General features: G+C 34.4%; 1 protein-coding gene and 1 long non-coding RNA gene across 16 annotated transcripts in view; one reads left to right on the forward strand and one right to left on the reverse strand.

The window, feature by feature from the left end:
- The window catches only part of LOC5571687 (longitudinals lacking protein, isoforms A/B/D/L), a 347,874-nt gene that overhangs the window by 80,561 nt on the left and 250,646 nt on the right, over positions 1–16,667 (forward strand). Inside the window, exons 7-8 of one of the 15 annotated variants that reach the window (XM_021844285.1) lie at positions 8,297–8,735; positions 8,798–9,023. The exons of 10 other annotated variants lie outside the window; for them this stretch is intronic. In XM_021844285.1, the coding sequence (XP_021699977.1) occupies positions 8,297–8,735; positions 8,798–8,801 (443 nt within the window). In that variant the 3' untranslated portion in view covers positions 8,802–9,023. Of the gene's footprint in view, positions 1–4,333; positions 4,832–8,296; positions 8,736–8,797; positions 9,024–13,216; positions 13,401–13,491; positions 15,349–15,467; positions 15,967–16,054; positions 16,529–16,667 lie in introns of those variants that run through there. 4 more of the 15 variants (XM_001659775.2, XM_001659779.2, XM_001659777.2 and 1 more) reach the window with 4 other exon arrangements.
- LOC110676426 lies at positions 3,265–4,335 on the reverse strand. The gene is made up of 2 exons (XR_002500374.1): positions 3,834–4,335; positions 3,265–3,477 (listed from the first exon to the last, which is right to left on the reverse strand). It is a non-coding gene; the product is annotated as an uncharacterized LOC110676426 (long non-coding RNA).

The following is a 16,667-nucleotide window of genomic DNA, read 5'->3' on the forward strand; positions in this document are numbered from 1 at the left end:
TAGGAATGATATTACTCTCGTTCTTGTTATTAGTGCTAGTAATGTTACATTTTAATACTTTAAAATTAAAAAGTATCTTTATTTAATCAAAATACAATGAAAAATATGTTCACACTAATTCGAACAAAAAAAAAAACATTGTAAGTGGAATAATGTGGAGAAAATTCTTCCATTTATACACATAAGTTATACAGAAGTGTTGTAGGATTATTCCTAACGATGTTTTCGAAAAACACTCGTTGTTAAAAATATTAGTTACATTTAATTTTGAATAACAAACTGAAATTCCTCTTTTCTATTTATGAATATATATTTGTATCGTCTGTCTTTAACAATTTATATGGTCAAATAAGGTACGATACTATGCTTTCAATTAGAAAATTGGTATATTTTACTTTTTTGCAACTCAGCTTAGATAAACCATAAAAAGTTTCGTGTGAATTTTGATAATATTACTCTTATATTTTTTTATACCAGAAATGTTAAAAAAAACTTTGGTCAATTCCACAAATTTAAGCTGGGGCTGGAAACAAATAAAGGAAAACAACATTTGCGGATAATAAAACTTATTATAATTCTCGTAAGCAGTCTGCCAATAAATGATAATAATATTTGATCCACTTACCCCACCCCATTGAAAAGTAGGGGTAACTGTACCTTGTACAATATATCTGAATTTATATATAAAAATCACACATTTTTTATTGTGATTCATTAAATTAGAACTCAAATGCTCATCATGTGTCGAAAAAAATAATAGTGTTCGATTTTAGACAGAGATACAATGGATTTTTGATTGATGGAAAACAATTTTCAAATTAATTAATTTTCGCAGCTAACTAGTTTGCTTGTATTAGTGTACGTGTGGTACCAGTTTTGAAATAGTTTCAGTGTGGGCGTAAGAATATAACCTGAAACGAACCAATTGTGCGAAAAGATTCAACATATTCAAGTATTTATGCTTAATATTGACGAATGATTCACTTACCCCACTGTACCTTAATACAGTTTTTGATAACTTTGATCGACTACAACAAACACTTTTCTATAATGAATGCTTGAACATTGTTGGAAAATAATAATTAATAGTGATATCAGCGGCAATTCCCTAACGTGAAATCGATCTGTTCCTGAATGTTACCACGTATATGGCCACCCCAAACCCACATAATGGACTTGACAGTAGTCAAGATCAATTGAGTATCCGCATTGAAATGCATTTATGTATCCAACGGTTACTAAAAATATGTTGGGTTCGAAAAAAAATGAGTCGTCATTCACACAGGCAAATGGACTATCGAAATACATACCCAAGTAACACCAAGCATTATAACATTGCACGTAATCTACTGCATATCAACAATACTGATTTGACAAATTACAAGAGCTGTCAAGCAAAGGAGCATTAACGCTACAATACAAATGTATCAATGCACTAATATTACTTTATGAATTGCTTGGTTGCTTTCTAAACATTCTTGCATTAGTTCGACTATTTCAGGGTCTTTTCCACTTTTAAGCTACTTTAAGGTGATTATAGAACGAAGCCACACCTCAAATTTTCAAGAGCACAAGTCTTGAGAACCAAACAGCGCTCCGCGTTGAAAATTTATCCCATTGGTCACCACCAGCAAGCAAGCAATTTGATTTATTTTCAACGCGAACAGTTGTCAGATTCTCCAGTCTTGTCCACTTGAAAATTCAAAGTTTGGCTTCGTTTTACAATCACCTTAATGGTAGGCTTACGGCAATGCAGCTGCTTTATATAAGCAATGATATAATGCTCCATGGTACTTGGATAGGAACCACTTATGAAAATTCGCCACAATAAATCAGGTTGAAATTCATAGCTTTACCTTATGAAACCAAACTTTGAAAAAAAAAAATGTTTTCGCGGCATCCTGGAATCGAATCAAGGGCCTTGCGATCGTTAGGCCCGTGCGTACACCACGCGCCTATCGACGCCTTGATGTGAGCTGATGCTAAAACGATACATAAAGCGTTCGTATCGCAATAACCGTTTCACCTTTCATAAGGCAAAATGTATGCATTTCAATAGTCTAGTTCACAACGTGTTGAATTCTTTTATAGTTGTTATTACGCTCAATGATGTGGGTGCCCTAGTGTAGATGTAGTTGTGAAATTCAGAGGAAAATAATATGTACTCTGTCTTAAAAACACGAGGAATCCGGGTAAAAAAAAATCAAATAGGATAATATTTACATGTGCATTTTGTTGAGTCTGGAAAGCGTGTGCAAGTTTCGTTGAGGAAAACAACAACAAACTGTGTATGATGAGCGTATGTGAGTGTTGGTGTGTTCAAATGTCACTAAGCTATATTGAAACGTTCAGTTAAAATGTATATGGTAATTTATGACTTCGGGATCATTCGACTGTTATCGGCAACTAAATTTCAAACGTCAAATACACAGTATTTTTCTATCAAAATACACCACATTCAGATGATTCTTTGCTTAGTCAGCTTTCGAGATTTCCGAGACTGAACTAACATTTTCGCCAGAGATGTCATCAATTCAAATGAGAAAACCTCAAAATGCGTCTGTTTCGGAGCTGATGTCCGAGAAAATTACAAAAGAAGCGCGACATCAGCTTAGATTGCCAAGAATACGTAAATATGTTAAGTACGCATAAAATATTTTCTAATTAGGTGCTTAGACACAACATTCATTTAATTTGGTTTGTATCGAGTTTTTGTTAAAAATCTATTGTGTTTTTGAGTTACTGTTTATGTGGAAGAAAGGGTGTAATTTTGCGGAAATTATGCCATAAAAGTAGTTTCTATTTCAATGCCTAAGTTTCTATTCTATTAGTTTTGCTTGTTTTGGATTTTTTTTATTTTACCAGGATTTTGTTTCAGGATGTTCTGAAATTCATCCACGATTTTTTTTAAGAAACTCGTCCATTTTTGTGTATATAACCTACAATTTATCCTCTATTCATGTTATTTGTTGAAAAATGCTTCAAGTAATTCGTTGTGTAGGTACACACATAAAAAACATTTTTAATATCTAAAATATTCTGTATAACTACAACCATTTTATATTATTTGCCGGCTTAAAACAGCCGTTCATTGTTTTAATAACCACTAGTAGTTCAGTTTAAGAATAGTAATTGTTGAATTTGACTGCTGGGCATTGGGCAACAAAATATTTTTGATCTATTTATTTTTTTTTTCAAAATAAAACTTCACATTTTTTAAATAAACCTGATTGGGGTTTCGATTTGAAATAAAAAAGAGTTTCATTGATTTCAGAAATACTCCACCTCAACCCCCGCCAAATTTAATTTCGCTCTTATTTTAAAATTAGAAAAATGATTACAATGTCGAATAGCTTATATGTTTGTATTTATCATTTTACGTACTTGGCTCGGCTGTATTTTCTTATGATGGCTTGTCCCTTCCTTGAGTTATTCATAGGTGGTTGTGCATGTATCCGCAGCGTTTCAATCGGGTTCCTACAATCACGACAAAATGGCTGATGAGAATCTGAATTCTACGAAAGAATGGCGAAAACTTATCAAGAAAGCTTCATTTATGGTTTCGGGTTATTCTAAAACTGTTAAGGTGAAACAGCTTGGAATCGAAATTCAATAATGTACCTAATCTTTGAAGGCACAAATTTCTCGAATGAAGCACGATACTACAGTGCAATTTCTATCGCTAGCAGAAAGCTTAAAATAAGAAAATCGATTTTGTACATTCATTATTTTAGCAGATTAGTCCCTTTGAAATCGCGAGTAGGGACACAAGCCGGCCATTGTGCCAGCCATGTTTGAATTCTGACATGTGTCACCTTAAGCAATTAACTTACCTGGGCTGGGCTTGCTCCACAGATTTTCCACATCAGGTTCTTCACTTCATTCGGTGTGGAAAAGAAAGGGTAAATGTATCAAGTATGAATCTGCTTTAAATATTGTGCCTGCTCAAAGGTATTAATGTGAAAACACGATAAAAATTACTATTTAAATTTAATTTAAACCGCTCTTATACAATTGCTAAATTTTATTTACTTTCCACATACAGTCAACCTTTTTCCAGTTGACAGAATCGGACCTTCATAAACACGAAATAAATGAAAACAGTACTCATAAATCTGTCATCAATATACGCTTCAAGCATCTCATCGTTTGAACCACTTGATTCATCTGCATTATTTAGTATTAATGGGAAGGATAATATGTCAGTTTGCTTTTGTGTTATTGCTATGCTAATTGTATTTCAAAATAATACAAATGATAAAAGAGACAATGTTTGATACATTTGAGTCAAAAACTCATTTTAACAATTACTCCTTCATCGTTTTATTTGCAGCGGCATGTATGATGTCGCCGGCTTGCGGATTCCGTAGAATATGTCCTCGAAGTACGCAACAGCTGATAACCACTACTATGAACACAGCAGCAGCCGTGATGGCAGCTACCACTAGCGACCCACCATCAATTTGTACTGATTCGTCTTCTGCCTCAGTGCCGCCGGCTTTTAAATGCCCTCGGTGTCCGCGTGCATATTCATTATCTTACACACTAGATAGACACATGAAATATGAATGTGGTGTAGCCAAACAGTTCGGATGTTTGAAATGTGGCAAAAGGTTTTCTAGAAAAGACATTTTAAAAGCTCACATTTCCAATACCAAATTGCATTGTACTAGTTCAATATACCACAAACAGACTTAATACTTAAAACACAATACTTAGTGCACCTGAATATTCGGACATGCTATGAAAAAAATCACGAATCATAAGAAATTGTATGAAATATTTATAATTTTAATCGTAATTTTTAATAAAAAAATATAAACCAGATAAACGAATGTTTAGTTTCATTTATAAACATGTTTGCAAAAAATATTTTGAGGAAAATAATTTTCCTTCATTCCGTAGGATTACAAAACACCAATGTATAAGATCAGCCTCAGTGTAATTTTCTGCGGCAGATGTCAACCAGTGACGTAATCGGGGAAGAGGGGGGTGTGGTCGGTTGTCGGAAAAATGTAAGGATTACCAAGTATATTTTTAACCCGTATAGGCCTGAGTGCCAAAGCAAAAATAGTAAAACCCTCACCGCTCAGCAAATAATTTCTTGTGGCCGGAGTTTTTCCAGGTGGTCACTGGGTCAGGTCGGGTAAAAAGTGATTTTTTGGGACATGCAAAGTTTTCTTTATTTATTTGCAATAATTTGCATAAATCATTAAGATCTGATATTCAACATTATAAATGAAAAGTTCAACCGTTTGGAATGTATCGGATAAGACCACACGGACTTAATGCCCTGAATAATAGGCTGGATACTAAATCGATCCAATCCTCGAGAAGAGAATAGATGTTTAGATACAAATTTGCCATTTTATGGTAGTTTGAGGTCTTCCGGGGACCAGGTCATTTGTGGGAATTATCAAAATGCAGGAAACATGGTTATCCAATTAAATCGTTTCTCAAAAGGTTCACACTGATGCATGTTTCTTATAATTCTTTGATATCCAGGCTTTTAAAAGCGCTAATGGCTGCCGTAAACAGTTTTCTGGTAGGGACATGTCGATTTGACGTTTGGCTTGGGTCGTTTTGGACCCAAGCTAAACGTCAAATCGTTTAATCCCTACCAGAAAGCGAGCCTGTTTGCGGCAGCCATTAGCGCTCGTAAAAAGCTGGATAGGCTACATTACAGCCGAATCTGACATTTTTAACAGTAAATTGACGCAACATAAACAATCTTTTATTTAGCTTAGCATTTAGTCAAATTTTACGAGCTTCAGAGCGTATGAATTCCCGAAGAAGCGATCAGAAAACCTAAGAATGCAATCGAAGCATTAGCAGCCGGTGGAAACTTCTGTATTTCATTGAGTATTTTAGCGATTTTGAATTTTTGTAGGTGTTTATAATGAATTGCATTTTATTTTCGGAAAAATAAATTGGTAATAACTGAGTATTTGTTCTTTGAATTGTTGGGAAAATGGGCAAAATTGAAGCCGGAAAACCACAAGGCAGAATTTCAGAAGGCAAAAATGCCACGCGGATTTCCAAAAGGCCGAGAATACCTCAAGGCAGAACATCAGATGACAGAAAGTGACGGAAGGCTGACAATAAACCAGCTCTTTATTGTTGTTGTAGTTATTATTTGTTTATTTGTTTGTATTATCATAAAAATATCAGGATAAATAATAAAATTCGAAGTAATGCATTTTTTATTATGTTCGCCATAAAATCCATTTTCCTTGAGCGGTAATTAGGAACATTCAAATGCAGCAAAAATGCAATCAAATCATATTTTGATGAACATTTTGGTTTGCTGCATGCCTATACATTGTGGCATAAAAATACACTTTTTTTTGTGCGGTTCCGCGTTGTACATAATGATTCGTATGGTCGTAGTTTGACCATCTTAAGGTAAAGTTGATAAAAGTGCTCAAACTATTCTTGAATCGTCGAGCTTTTGCAAGACTTCCAAAAAATCTTGGATCCGCATGATTTCCGTTGTCTCATAAAGTTCAATAATTAATGAATGATTTTATTTTTAATTTGTCATTTTTCGTGTCTGTTTTATTTACCAACGGGGTCATAACAAATCATTCGTCACAATTTTATCTTCGTAAACATTTCATGAACACAAATGAATCATAGCCATATGTATTAACCCCATCTTTATAATCTTAGCATGGAACATTTGAAATTTACACTTGTATTTATAAGCGGTTTCTTCACCACCGCTTAGGCCTTAAACTCAGTTTAAGTATATGGGTACTACACGTGGTTTACGGGGAAGATAACGAGCCATGAACGTAAAACAAGACAGAAACCCACTACCCACTGTTTGGCCCCGATCACTGTGTGTCAACACTTGTAACATTCGCTGACCCATACTCATTCTGATCAAGAAACAGAGGCGAATATTTTTTATTTTCTGTGCTATGTTTGCAACCAAATGGTGTTCAATAGTCTAATAGATTATAATTAGATTGTTAAAGGCTACATTATCAGTAAATATGAAAGTTATTACCAATTTTATGCAAAACATAAATAACCCGAACGACTCGATACTGTTGCAGTCTGTGAGAGTTGCTGCTCTCGAACGCTCTCGTGCCACGTACCAAACGAGAGAGTGAATGTTTACATTCATAGGGCTCTCTGAATAGGCCAGGACAAGTGGATGAACTTGTCATTCATTTTTCTGTCAATTCTCATACAAAATCTACTTTTTCTTTGACATAAATTCACTCTAGGTGAACCATTTCCCCTGGCCTATGCGATGTGCCACGAACTGTTCTGGTTCGCGAACTGTAACACTCTCCGAATATGGTTCGACCGGCTTATTCTGATCGAAATCCAAACACTGCCTTCAAGTTTACAAATTTTGCAAGTTTACGATATGACCTTTTAATCGCTTTTCTCTTTCCGACATACGGACGCATATGGATTGTTTCCATACGGAAACCACAATTGTTGCTGGAAAGAAAAGGCTGGGAGCGCCTTATTATGTACGTATACGGTTAAAACTCCATGGTCACTTATGTCGTTTTAGTTTTTGCGTTGTTGGAGTGCGCTTAATTTATTAACTCGCCCAACGATACTTTGAATATCCACTTGGTTAAAAGCCAATATGTTCATTATTGGCGTTAATGATTCATAAACAACAGAGTTCTACATAATGAGTATGACTAACACAAAATCGGGCTCTTTTGGACCAACACATTTTTTACATATCCTGAAAAATCACTGTTTTTTCTGACATTTTATGACATGCAGATAGATTGACAGAAATCATATTGCATATCATACCATATGTCATAAAATGTCAGAAAACAGTCTAGGAAGGTGTGATTTTTAAGGATATGTAATATGAACGTATGATTTCCATGTGAGTTCAACTCTGAAGTACAAAGTAGGCGACTTAGGTATCCTTAGAGTAACATTAAGAAATTACCTTCTACGGTTTATTTCAGCCGTATAGCCTATAATATTTTTCTACATTGTGAGAAAAAAAATCTTATAGCTACTCATAAACTCAAATTGTCACAGGTCAAAAATGTAGTTTCTATTGTAAAGGACGTATAAGATAGCATTGAGATAGATATATTTCAAAACGAGTTCGTATTTGAATGTTCAGTCAGTGCACGTTAATAGTATTTGTTAGAACAGTATTTTAGTTCAAAGTTTTGGTAGTTTCCAGTATTATTTTTTCTTTTATTCTTCGTCTTGTTTTTAGTAAAGTTGTATTTGTTCTTTTGTTCATTTATGATTTCCCTCATCATTTCGTTTCTTCACCTCCAATTGTTTCCAGACCGCAAGCCAACGGGTTTCTTTTACGCAAACTATGCAAACTCCGGTCAACGATTCCAGTGTACCGTGTGTGACAAAAGTTACCTAAGAAAGCGTCACCTACAGCGACATATGCGTGATGAGTGCATTGGAATACCGCCACGCTTTAACTGCGATCACTGTGATTCGAAATTTCGTCGTAAATACCATTTAGTGAGACATATGGCCTCTAAGCATGGAGTTCAGATGGATAAAATGATTGGCAGCAGTTTACATTCGATCAAAAACGAAAACGAGTATTGTAAGCCAAGCGCAAACGAGGGCGATAACAAATTCTCGGTAGACGCACTGATGATGAAACAAGAAATGATCGAACAAGTTACCTCTCAGTCTTCGTTATTGCAAAATTTCAAGACTCTCTTTTTTGATTACGCATTGAAAAATGTACCGACTCAACTTCAGTAAGATTAAGTGCAGTTTTTGCTTTGCGACATTTTCTCATCTACTTTTTATGACTCAACAGCTAACGTAATGGTCAATACAGTTGCAATAAAATCGATTTTAAACTTGAAAGTGAAACCTAGTAGCATATTGGAAGATGTATTGTATTTTTGGCGACTGTGTTCTCTTGGATGGATGGTTTTCTAAAACCTATTGTACTCAAAATTTGAATCCAATGCTCAAAGTATACACCCGCATTTTACTACCGAACATTTAGCCGAAAAAAACCCATGACGAGGTGAACAAAACTGCCGAAAAAACGTAAGTTCCCCTATAAACCCTAAATAAAAAAATAATAATACCATAACCGATACGAATGAGGCAGGGGGTTAAAATTATTGTTTTTAGTTTTATCTATCCCACAAAATTAAATTCGACCAGGTCATAAGTACACCTGCGAATGAGATAATAGGACAGCTTGACCACATTATGGACGAGATAATATTTTATGTGGCTGCATTAATTATCAACTTTATGCAACTCGCTATGCAAAATATCAAACTTGGTATAATAGTAACATTGAATAAAAATAGAAATTGCTTATATCTTTTCAGTATCTTGTATACTAGTATCATGCAAGTTGAGAATTGTTGCTACTATGGAAGAAACAATTTCTGGCACTGGATAGCTATATACGGTTTTATGTCTATTATTGATAAGGTAATATCACTTTACTGTTGTGGTTAAGACATTATCTCATCTATTACTTTAGTTATTCATTGTAATGTGCATTACCTATTTTAGTGTGTAAAGTGATTTAAAAAAGTTACTAATGGATCAGCGTATTTACTCGATGGCATTTTTTTTCAGTAAATTTACCTTTCCGGGTCAAGTGCCTTTATGGCATACTACTCAGAAAATCTTGCAGTGCAATTTGTGAGAACTTTCTCCGTGCTGGTGAACATTATCAAACAACATCCAGGAAGCACATTTAATGTTGTGTTTAAAATAATTGATTAATGCTAAGTAGCCCGTCATTCGTTTTGAAAGCCATGTTGACATTGCAGCTCGCAATTTCAAAGTAATAAAACTCATTCCTCGGAATTGGTACATGATTTAGCAACAATCATCAACGCCGCGTACAAATTTCAATGATGACCTACTGTGTTTTTCATGACAATTTTTCTTGAGATTGTATCCCAATCGGCAAAAGTTGAGACAAACGAGATTGTGATCGCGTTGCCTTTATTGTTTGGTTTGCGTCTGTTTCAATCACAATTTAATTCAAAACGTTCTAATTTTCATTTCCAAGCTTCAACCATTTCGTTTTATTTTCGATAAATTACCAATTATAAGTATGGAATCGTATTGCAACACGCAATCGAGATACTACAGCACCTTGCAAAGTTAAGCATCACCTAAAAAGAATATTATTTCTAAGTTCTGAAGTGCTATATCAGTAAATTTTTAAAATCATCGTTAAAAATACGTCCTTTTGGTCTTGCATTTTTTTTTTGTAAACTGTTGGCAATTAGTAAAAGGAGGGCTGGAGCATTTTGGGAATTCCATTGTTGCTTCAGACTATTGCCTTAGCAAAGCGAAGTTTAAAGCAAAGTAACTGTCATTGTTCTACCGGTCGGCTTTTATCTAGACTATTTTTGAAAGTAGTTCGACGTGATATCGACGGGAGCAATTTTAACACACCGGAGGATTTGTTAGTGCGAGCGCGCCAAAATCCATCCGAATGAAAATGTGTTGTACGTGCTCAATCGCTTGTAGTTTTGTGGATATGAATCCCCTTTTAGTGGACAGAGATGAACTGAAAGTGTATCAATATGTTTGTTGTTACAAGCATATGACCCGATAGAACAGATTTTTTTAACGATGGTCGAGACATAGATTGTTTATGGATTCCACAGTGAGTTCATCGTGTGTCACCTTAATTTCGCTGGTAACAAAGAGGAAATTGACGAAAGCTCCTCTCTTTGTTTTTTATCCGGATGCACAATACACACAGCAAAACGATAACAATGGTGTCGTAAAATGTGGTGGTTGGAAAATATAAATTTCTTACCTTATTATGTCGAAAATGATCCAGAAAATTTACCAACTTTTGGTTTACTATGAGGCGAAGCTGCATAGCCGAAAAGATGATATCATCATTATAGTACCATAAATATCCAAATAATGTCCAAACGTTAAGACCCTTCGTTAAGAAAACCCGAATCGAAGAACTCTTGTAATGTAACTACCGTAAGGACTCCATTCACCGCTCATTAAGGTATTTTGAAAAATCTGAACAAATTTTCGCTATAAAAGTTATTAGCATATATTGGTATACCAAGAAGAGTTGTATTAGAATGAAATGTATATGATTTTACCTAAAACTTTTTTTTCAAAAAAATAATTTTAGGCTGTTTAAGGCAATAAATATGAGTTCAACAATTATTTTACTATGGCAGATCAAAAAATGCTTCTTAGCTGCTAATGTTAAATATGTTGTCGTACAAAGATAACAACCAGCAAATGAGAGTAAATTGATTCCAACTAGTACTGTGCATAGGGCCTCATACTTAGGATGAACGGTGAATGGCGCCCTAAACATGTATAATTGGCATACATGTCATTTGGTACCAGTATACACTGTACACATTTCAACTTTTTTCCTACAAAAACAATGGTTTATCTTGCGTCTGACGCAAAAAGTTATGAAAAATATCAAACGATTGATTTTTGACAGAATTTAACATGCTGAAATGCTGTTAATGAGCGGTGAATGGCGTCCTTACGGTACATAATATGTTTCGATGCGGAATAAACGCATAGTGGTTATTTTAAAAAGTTATCAAATATTATGAGTATTTGAGGAAAAATAGCTCCATAATTATATGCAATTCATATAGATTCGTATTATACATTGTTTATAAAATCGACCTATCTGTTTTGCGGTTATTAAATATGTTTTTAGTTCATTTCCCGTACAGACCTTATTTTCCAGAGACCACTTTAGAACTGAAAAAGCAATTCATTGTTTGGCACATATTTTTATTTATTTTATGTACGAAGAATAATTACGCTTTTTTAAATAATTCGCGTTTCAGTAACTATCAGGTAATTATTCGCTCGTGCTATTGTTAAACATTAACACACCACTCACCAGTCGTCGTGCTGTTGTATTTTGTACAACACTAGTGAAACCTCGCTTTTCGTTCACAACAGCAGCGTGGTGGTTCTGACGGTGGTCAACCACGCGACGACTGGAAGGTTTTATTATTTACAAATCCGATTTTTCAGCATGTGTAAATTACATACAGATATGTTGGTCCAGAAGAGCCCGATTTGGTGTAACTTGAATGAGGTAAGTTTTCGTTTGCTTTACATGGGGCCTGTTCACAAATTACGAAACGCTGAATGAGAAGGGTGGGTGTGCTAAAACTGTTACAGTTCATACAAAATTTGTAGGATGTCCTTACCAAAAGCGTTATAAGAGTGTGGGGTGGTAGTACCCAAAATGCCCATTTTTGGCGTTATGAAATTTGTGAATGAACCTAGGACGATTTCCTTCATTCGAATTTAGTGTCAATTTGATGTTCGATATCGAGGTCTCTCACCTCATCCTACTCGTAGAATGAGATCAATTGTTGTTGTTTTTAATATGACACAATTTGTCCTATCTCAATATCGTCCAGCTACAGTAGTTCTAAGCAATTTTTAAAATTTATCTCATCGTAGTGTTTAAATTCGCTCATTGTTTTCAAAACAAACCGTGTGTGATTTAAATTTAATAACTGTATCGTACGGTATTAAAAACTGATAACTTGAAATTCATTTATAATAAATCTTCGAGCTGTTTAGTGAAATACCTATAAGTAGATGAACACCCGAATTTAGTAAATACCTACTATAGTACTAAATTCGGTTTTTCATCTGGTAATTTATATTAAAATCGATTTTCTTGCATTAATATTGTCCATTGCTGTATATTATTTTATTTGTCGTGACTCATAAGTTTCTTTTAATGTTTCAATTATGTTGTAAGCTTTTTTTTTCTCTTCCTCATCTATATTAACATTTACAGTATAGTTAAGATAAATTTGAAACCAAACGAACATGCCATTTTTAGTATTAGTGTCAATTTTAAATGGATCACATATTAATTGTGATCTGCAGACTTGATGTATTTTCTTAGTAAGATGTAGAGTAGGAAACACAATAAAATTTTTCTTATTGCGTACAATACATGGGCTTATTTTTTTATACAAGCTACACGAAGAAGCCTTGCCATTCATTGCTGAAAAATAACAGCTTTCGTTTGAACGTTCACTTTGCATTCATTACCTTTCTTCAATGTCTTGTTTATTACCTGATTCAAATCTAAATTAAACAGTTTTGGTCCATTTGTTTTGTTTGTTTATACCCAATCTCATCTCACGTAATATCCTTGAAATAATAGAAGAAATGGAGCAAATTCAAGTTCAACACTGTACTACAATTTTTCCAGATCTTACAATTGCAAACGCCCGGTGCAGGGATGGAAGGCGTCTGCTTCAGTTTAACGATCTGTTATATAACATTAAATTTTCCGATCTGTCCAAATTTATAAATCCTGATGGTCGATATCAGTGTCCGAGGCGCTCCTGCAATAAAAACTATAAAGACGCCAGTTCCTTGCAGCGTCATATCAGGTAATTATTTTATTGTCTTACATATTCAACAAATGTATCTCCTGTCATTATGAAATGATTTTTTTTTCTTTTCTATACCTATATTTTACAGATATGAGTGCGGTGGCATGAAGAAATTCCGATGTGTTATGTGCGGCAAGGCCTTTTCACAAGGATCTCACCTTAAACGACATCTTGAGTCAGGAGTCTGTATCAAATATTACTTTTAACAAAATGATAAAATAAACGGGGATTAGCGCCTTCAGTTGATGGACGAAATTTATAGGTGATATGTTCCTTTTATACCATCGCTTCCCATCATATTGAAACAAACGAAGAAAGCTCAAAGTAGTATGGTTTGCGATTCATGTTAAATACGCCTTTGCCAGCTAGTACATGGTATTTCTATGATTGGCACTAGGTTACTTTCGATCAAATTTATCGAATTTGCTCATATATGATCAAAACAACAAAAAACATTAGTGACTATAATAAAACGAGCTGTCTAACAGTAAACCAGTACACTGTGGTTTTGTGACAATTGAATACGTGTATTGCAAATACGGCAATCTAAAGTTTAATCACCTTTTCTACCTTGCACACGCACGCATATGGATTGTTTTCATACGGAAACCGTTTCCGTATGAAAACAACAAACAAAGAATCCTATTTGATCGATTTGATCTTGTTGCTGGAAAGAGAATACTGCGAGAGCTTTCATCCTCGTGGAAAAGGTCATCGAAAAATGTCTTCCTGGTGACCAACTACTATCGGTTGGTCATATTTGCTGATATGTTCCGCATGGGATAGCGTTATAAGCATTTCAATTTTTCTAAAATTTTGACACTTAACAGCACTGTTCAATACTTGAATCATCCTAAGCAAATTGTGTATTCATTCTTTGTGTTTGTTGAGAATGATGTGGAAGCGTGTAATATAGGAGTCGTTATTCAATATATCACGAGTCGTTCGTAACAAAAGGTGAAGAAATATTGTAGGGTGCCGGTACCAATGGTTGTAATGCACCAGTAGATTGGACTATGGAACAAATCGTACATTTTTCGATAAAAACGACATGTGCTATTTTTGGAGGAAAGATCGTCTCTAGTTTAGTCGATTTGCCAAATTTCAGCTTTTTATTTTATCAAAAAGTCATATAAATAATTAACTTTATGCAAAAAATTTGCTCCCTTGCACCAGTAGTTGCCGTCGTGTTCCAGTAGTGGATCAACGGATGGAAGCAGTTTTTAAAATGGATGTATAAAAATAAAGAAAAGCCCTAGAGATGATCTTTATGCATCATTCGAAAGATATTAGTTGCTGTTCCGAGGGAAAAATGTTAAACCTATGTAAAAATTTACCATTTTGTTTAAAATCCCTTGTATCATTCCCGAACGTCTACTACTGGAGCACTAGCGCAACTACTGGAACACGTGTACCAATAGTGGCTCAAGCGATTTTATGTTAAAAAAATAGTTTTATCACTCTTTTTATATTTTTCTCATATAGTAGAGTTTGAAATCTTTCTGTTGGCGCCAAAAGATCTCTGTTAAGGCTTTTCGTTATTTTGTTATGATTTTTTATAGCTTAGGTAGTCCACTAATGGCACCGGCACCCTATCTTCTGTACATTTTTATTAGTCAACTTCGAACAAATTGCATGAAGATTCAAGATCAAATATGGTGTACCAAATATCTATCATTGAAATAACTGTAGATAAAATGTAAATAAATTGTTTTATAGCATATTTAACGTCAAACAATATCGTTGATATTTGATGGTTTTGTATGATACTTTGTTTTGTTTTAATAATATTTATATACGAAAAAGAGGAAAGTTGTTTTCTATTATAGACACTGTGAATTCTTTAGAGAAGCAAAGACGAACTAGAGTGTTTATATTTTATTGTTTTATATTATGAACTGTAATGAGGAAAAAGATGTAGATAATAATAAATCATTCAACAAAATATTGTTAATTTGAATAGTTGTTTCAGAACAAAAATCAAAATTATGCATATCATTAAAGTGAATAATTTTTGAACACTTTTCCTTACCGTGCTATTTTGTTTACTTTTTTTTATTCAAGGTGGCAATGTCATTGGCATGGATGTCAACGGATTGATAAATATCTCCAACCGTTACTGTAACAAAATATTTGGAGGAGAAATTACCACGGAGGGCGAAGACGATGGTTTCATCCATCTTAGCCCTATGTATGGGCATACTTCTAAGAATGATTCCATTGCATCGGCCGATTATCTTGGTGCTAATAGTATCGTCAATAATGATCGACACATTGGTTTAGACAATATCGAAAACAATAGCTCATTAAATGAAGTGCAATATTTGGATGTGAACACGTCGCCGAAGGAAATAATATCTTATCAAAGATTCGGTAAAATAGACAAAAAAAATTTCAGTAACCTAAATTTTAAGTGCCATTTATGCGGATTCAGTTGTGCAGTCCGTGAAACTCTCCTTAAGCATTTCGATGAAGAACATCCGATTTAATTTCAATCCTATCTGTAATATTATGTACATATTTTGGAAATAAATCATTATTGTTTAAATACTACAAATAAAAACCTTTGAAAATTTATTACAGCGACGTAGTAATCAATAGTTATGTGTGTGTTTTTGGTCTTTTTTCTCATTTGCTTATTTTTGTTTCAGGATTCGAGCTGCGTCAAATTGAGTATCTGGAAGAAATTGTAGAATCGTCAACTACGGCGCCTACAGTGATGCTAGAAGTGAAATCGATCGATGGATGTTCTTTTGAATATATTGTGTCTGATGATAGTCCTACGGTACCAAGTCCTAAAAATGACATTCTTCGAAACAAATCGGACAAGAAAATGCGAAGAATTCCTCTGCACATGCGTCCCAGAACCAAAACGGAAACACGCTTCGAATGTCCCAAATGTGGCAAGGCATACTCACTGGCTAAAAATATGAGACGCCATGCACGATTAGAGTGTCATCAGGAGCCAAAATATGCTTGTCCATATTGTCCTTTACGGTGTAAACGAAATAATCAGTTGCAGAGACACATACTGGCAAGGCACGACAACGTAAATTAAACAATACTATGATGGAAGTGGTGCACTGTAGGAAGAACAATAAAGTGGCGTTCGAATGTGAATAACACATGCGTTTGATATAATTGTTTTTGGTTTATCCTTATTCAGACTAAAGATTTTTTCGGCGTATTTTCTAGGGTAAGTAAAGAGCAATGGTCTCTCTACCGCAATCGATTGTCCGATATACACACTTAGATTAAATTACT

This window comes from Aedes aegypti, chromosome 2 (genome assembly GCF_002204515.2).
Source record: "Aedes aegypti strain LVP_AGWG chromosome 2, AaegL5.0 Primary Assembly, whole genome shotgun sequence".
Lineage (NCBI taxonomy): Eukaryota > Metazoa > Arthropoda > Insecta > Diptera > Culicidae > Aedes > Aedes aegypti.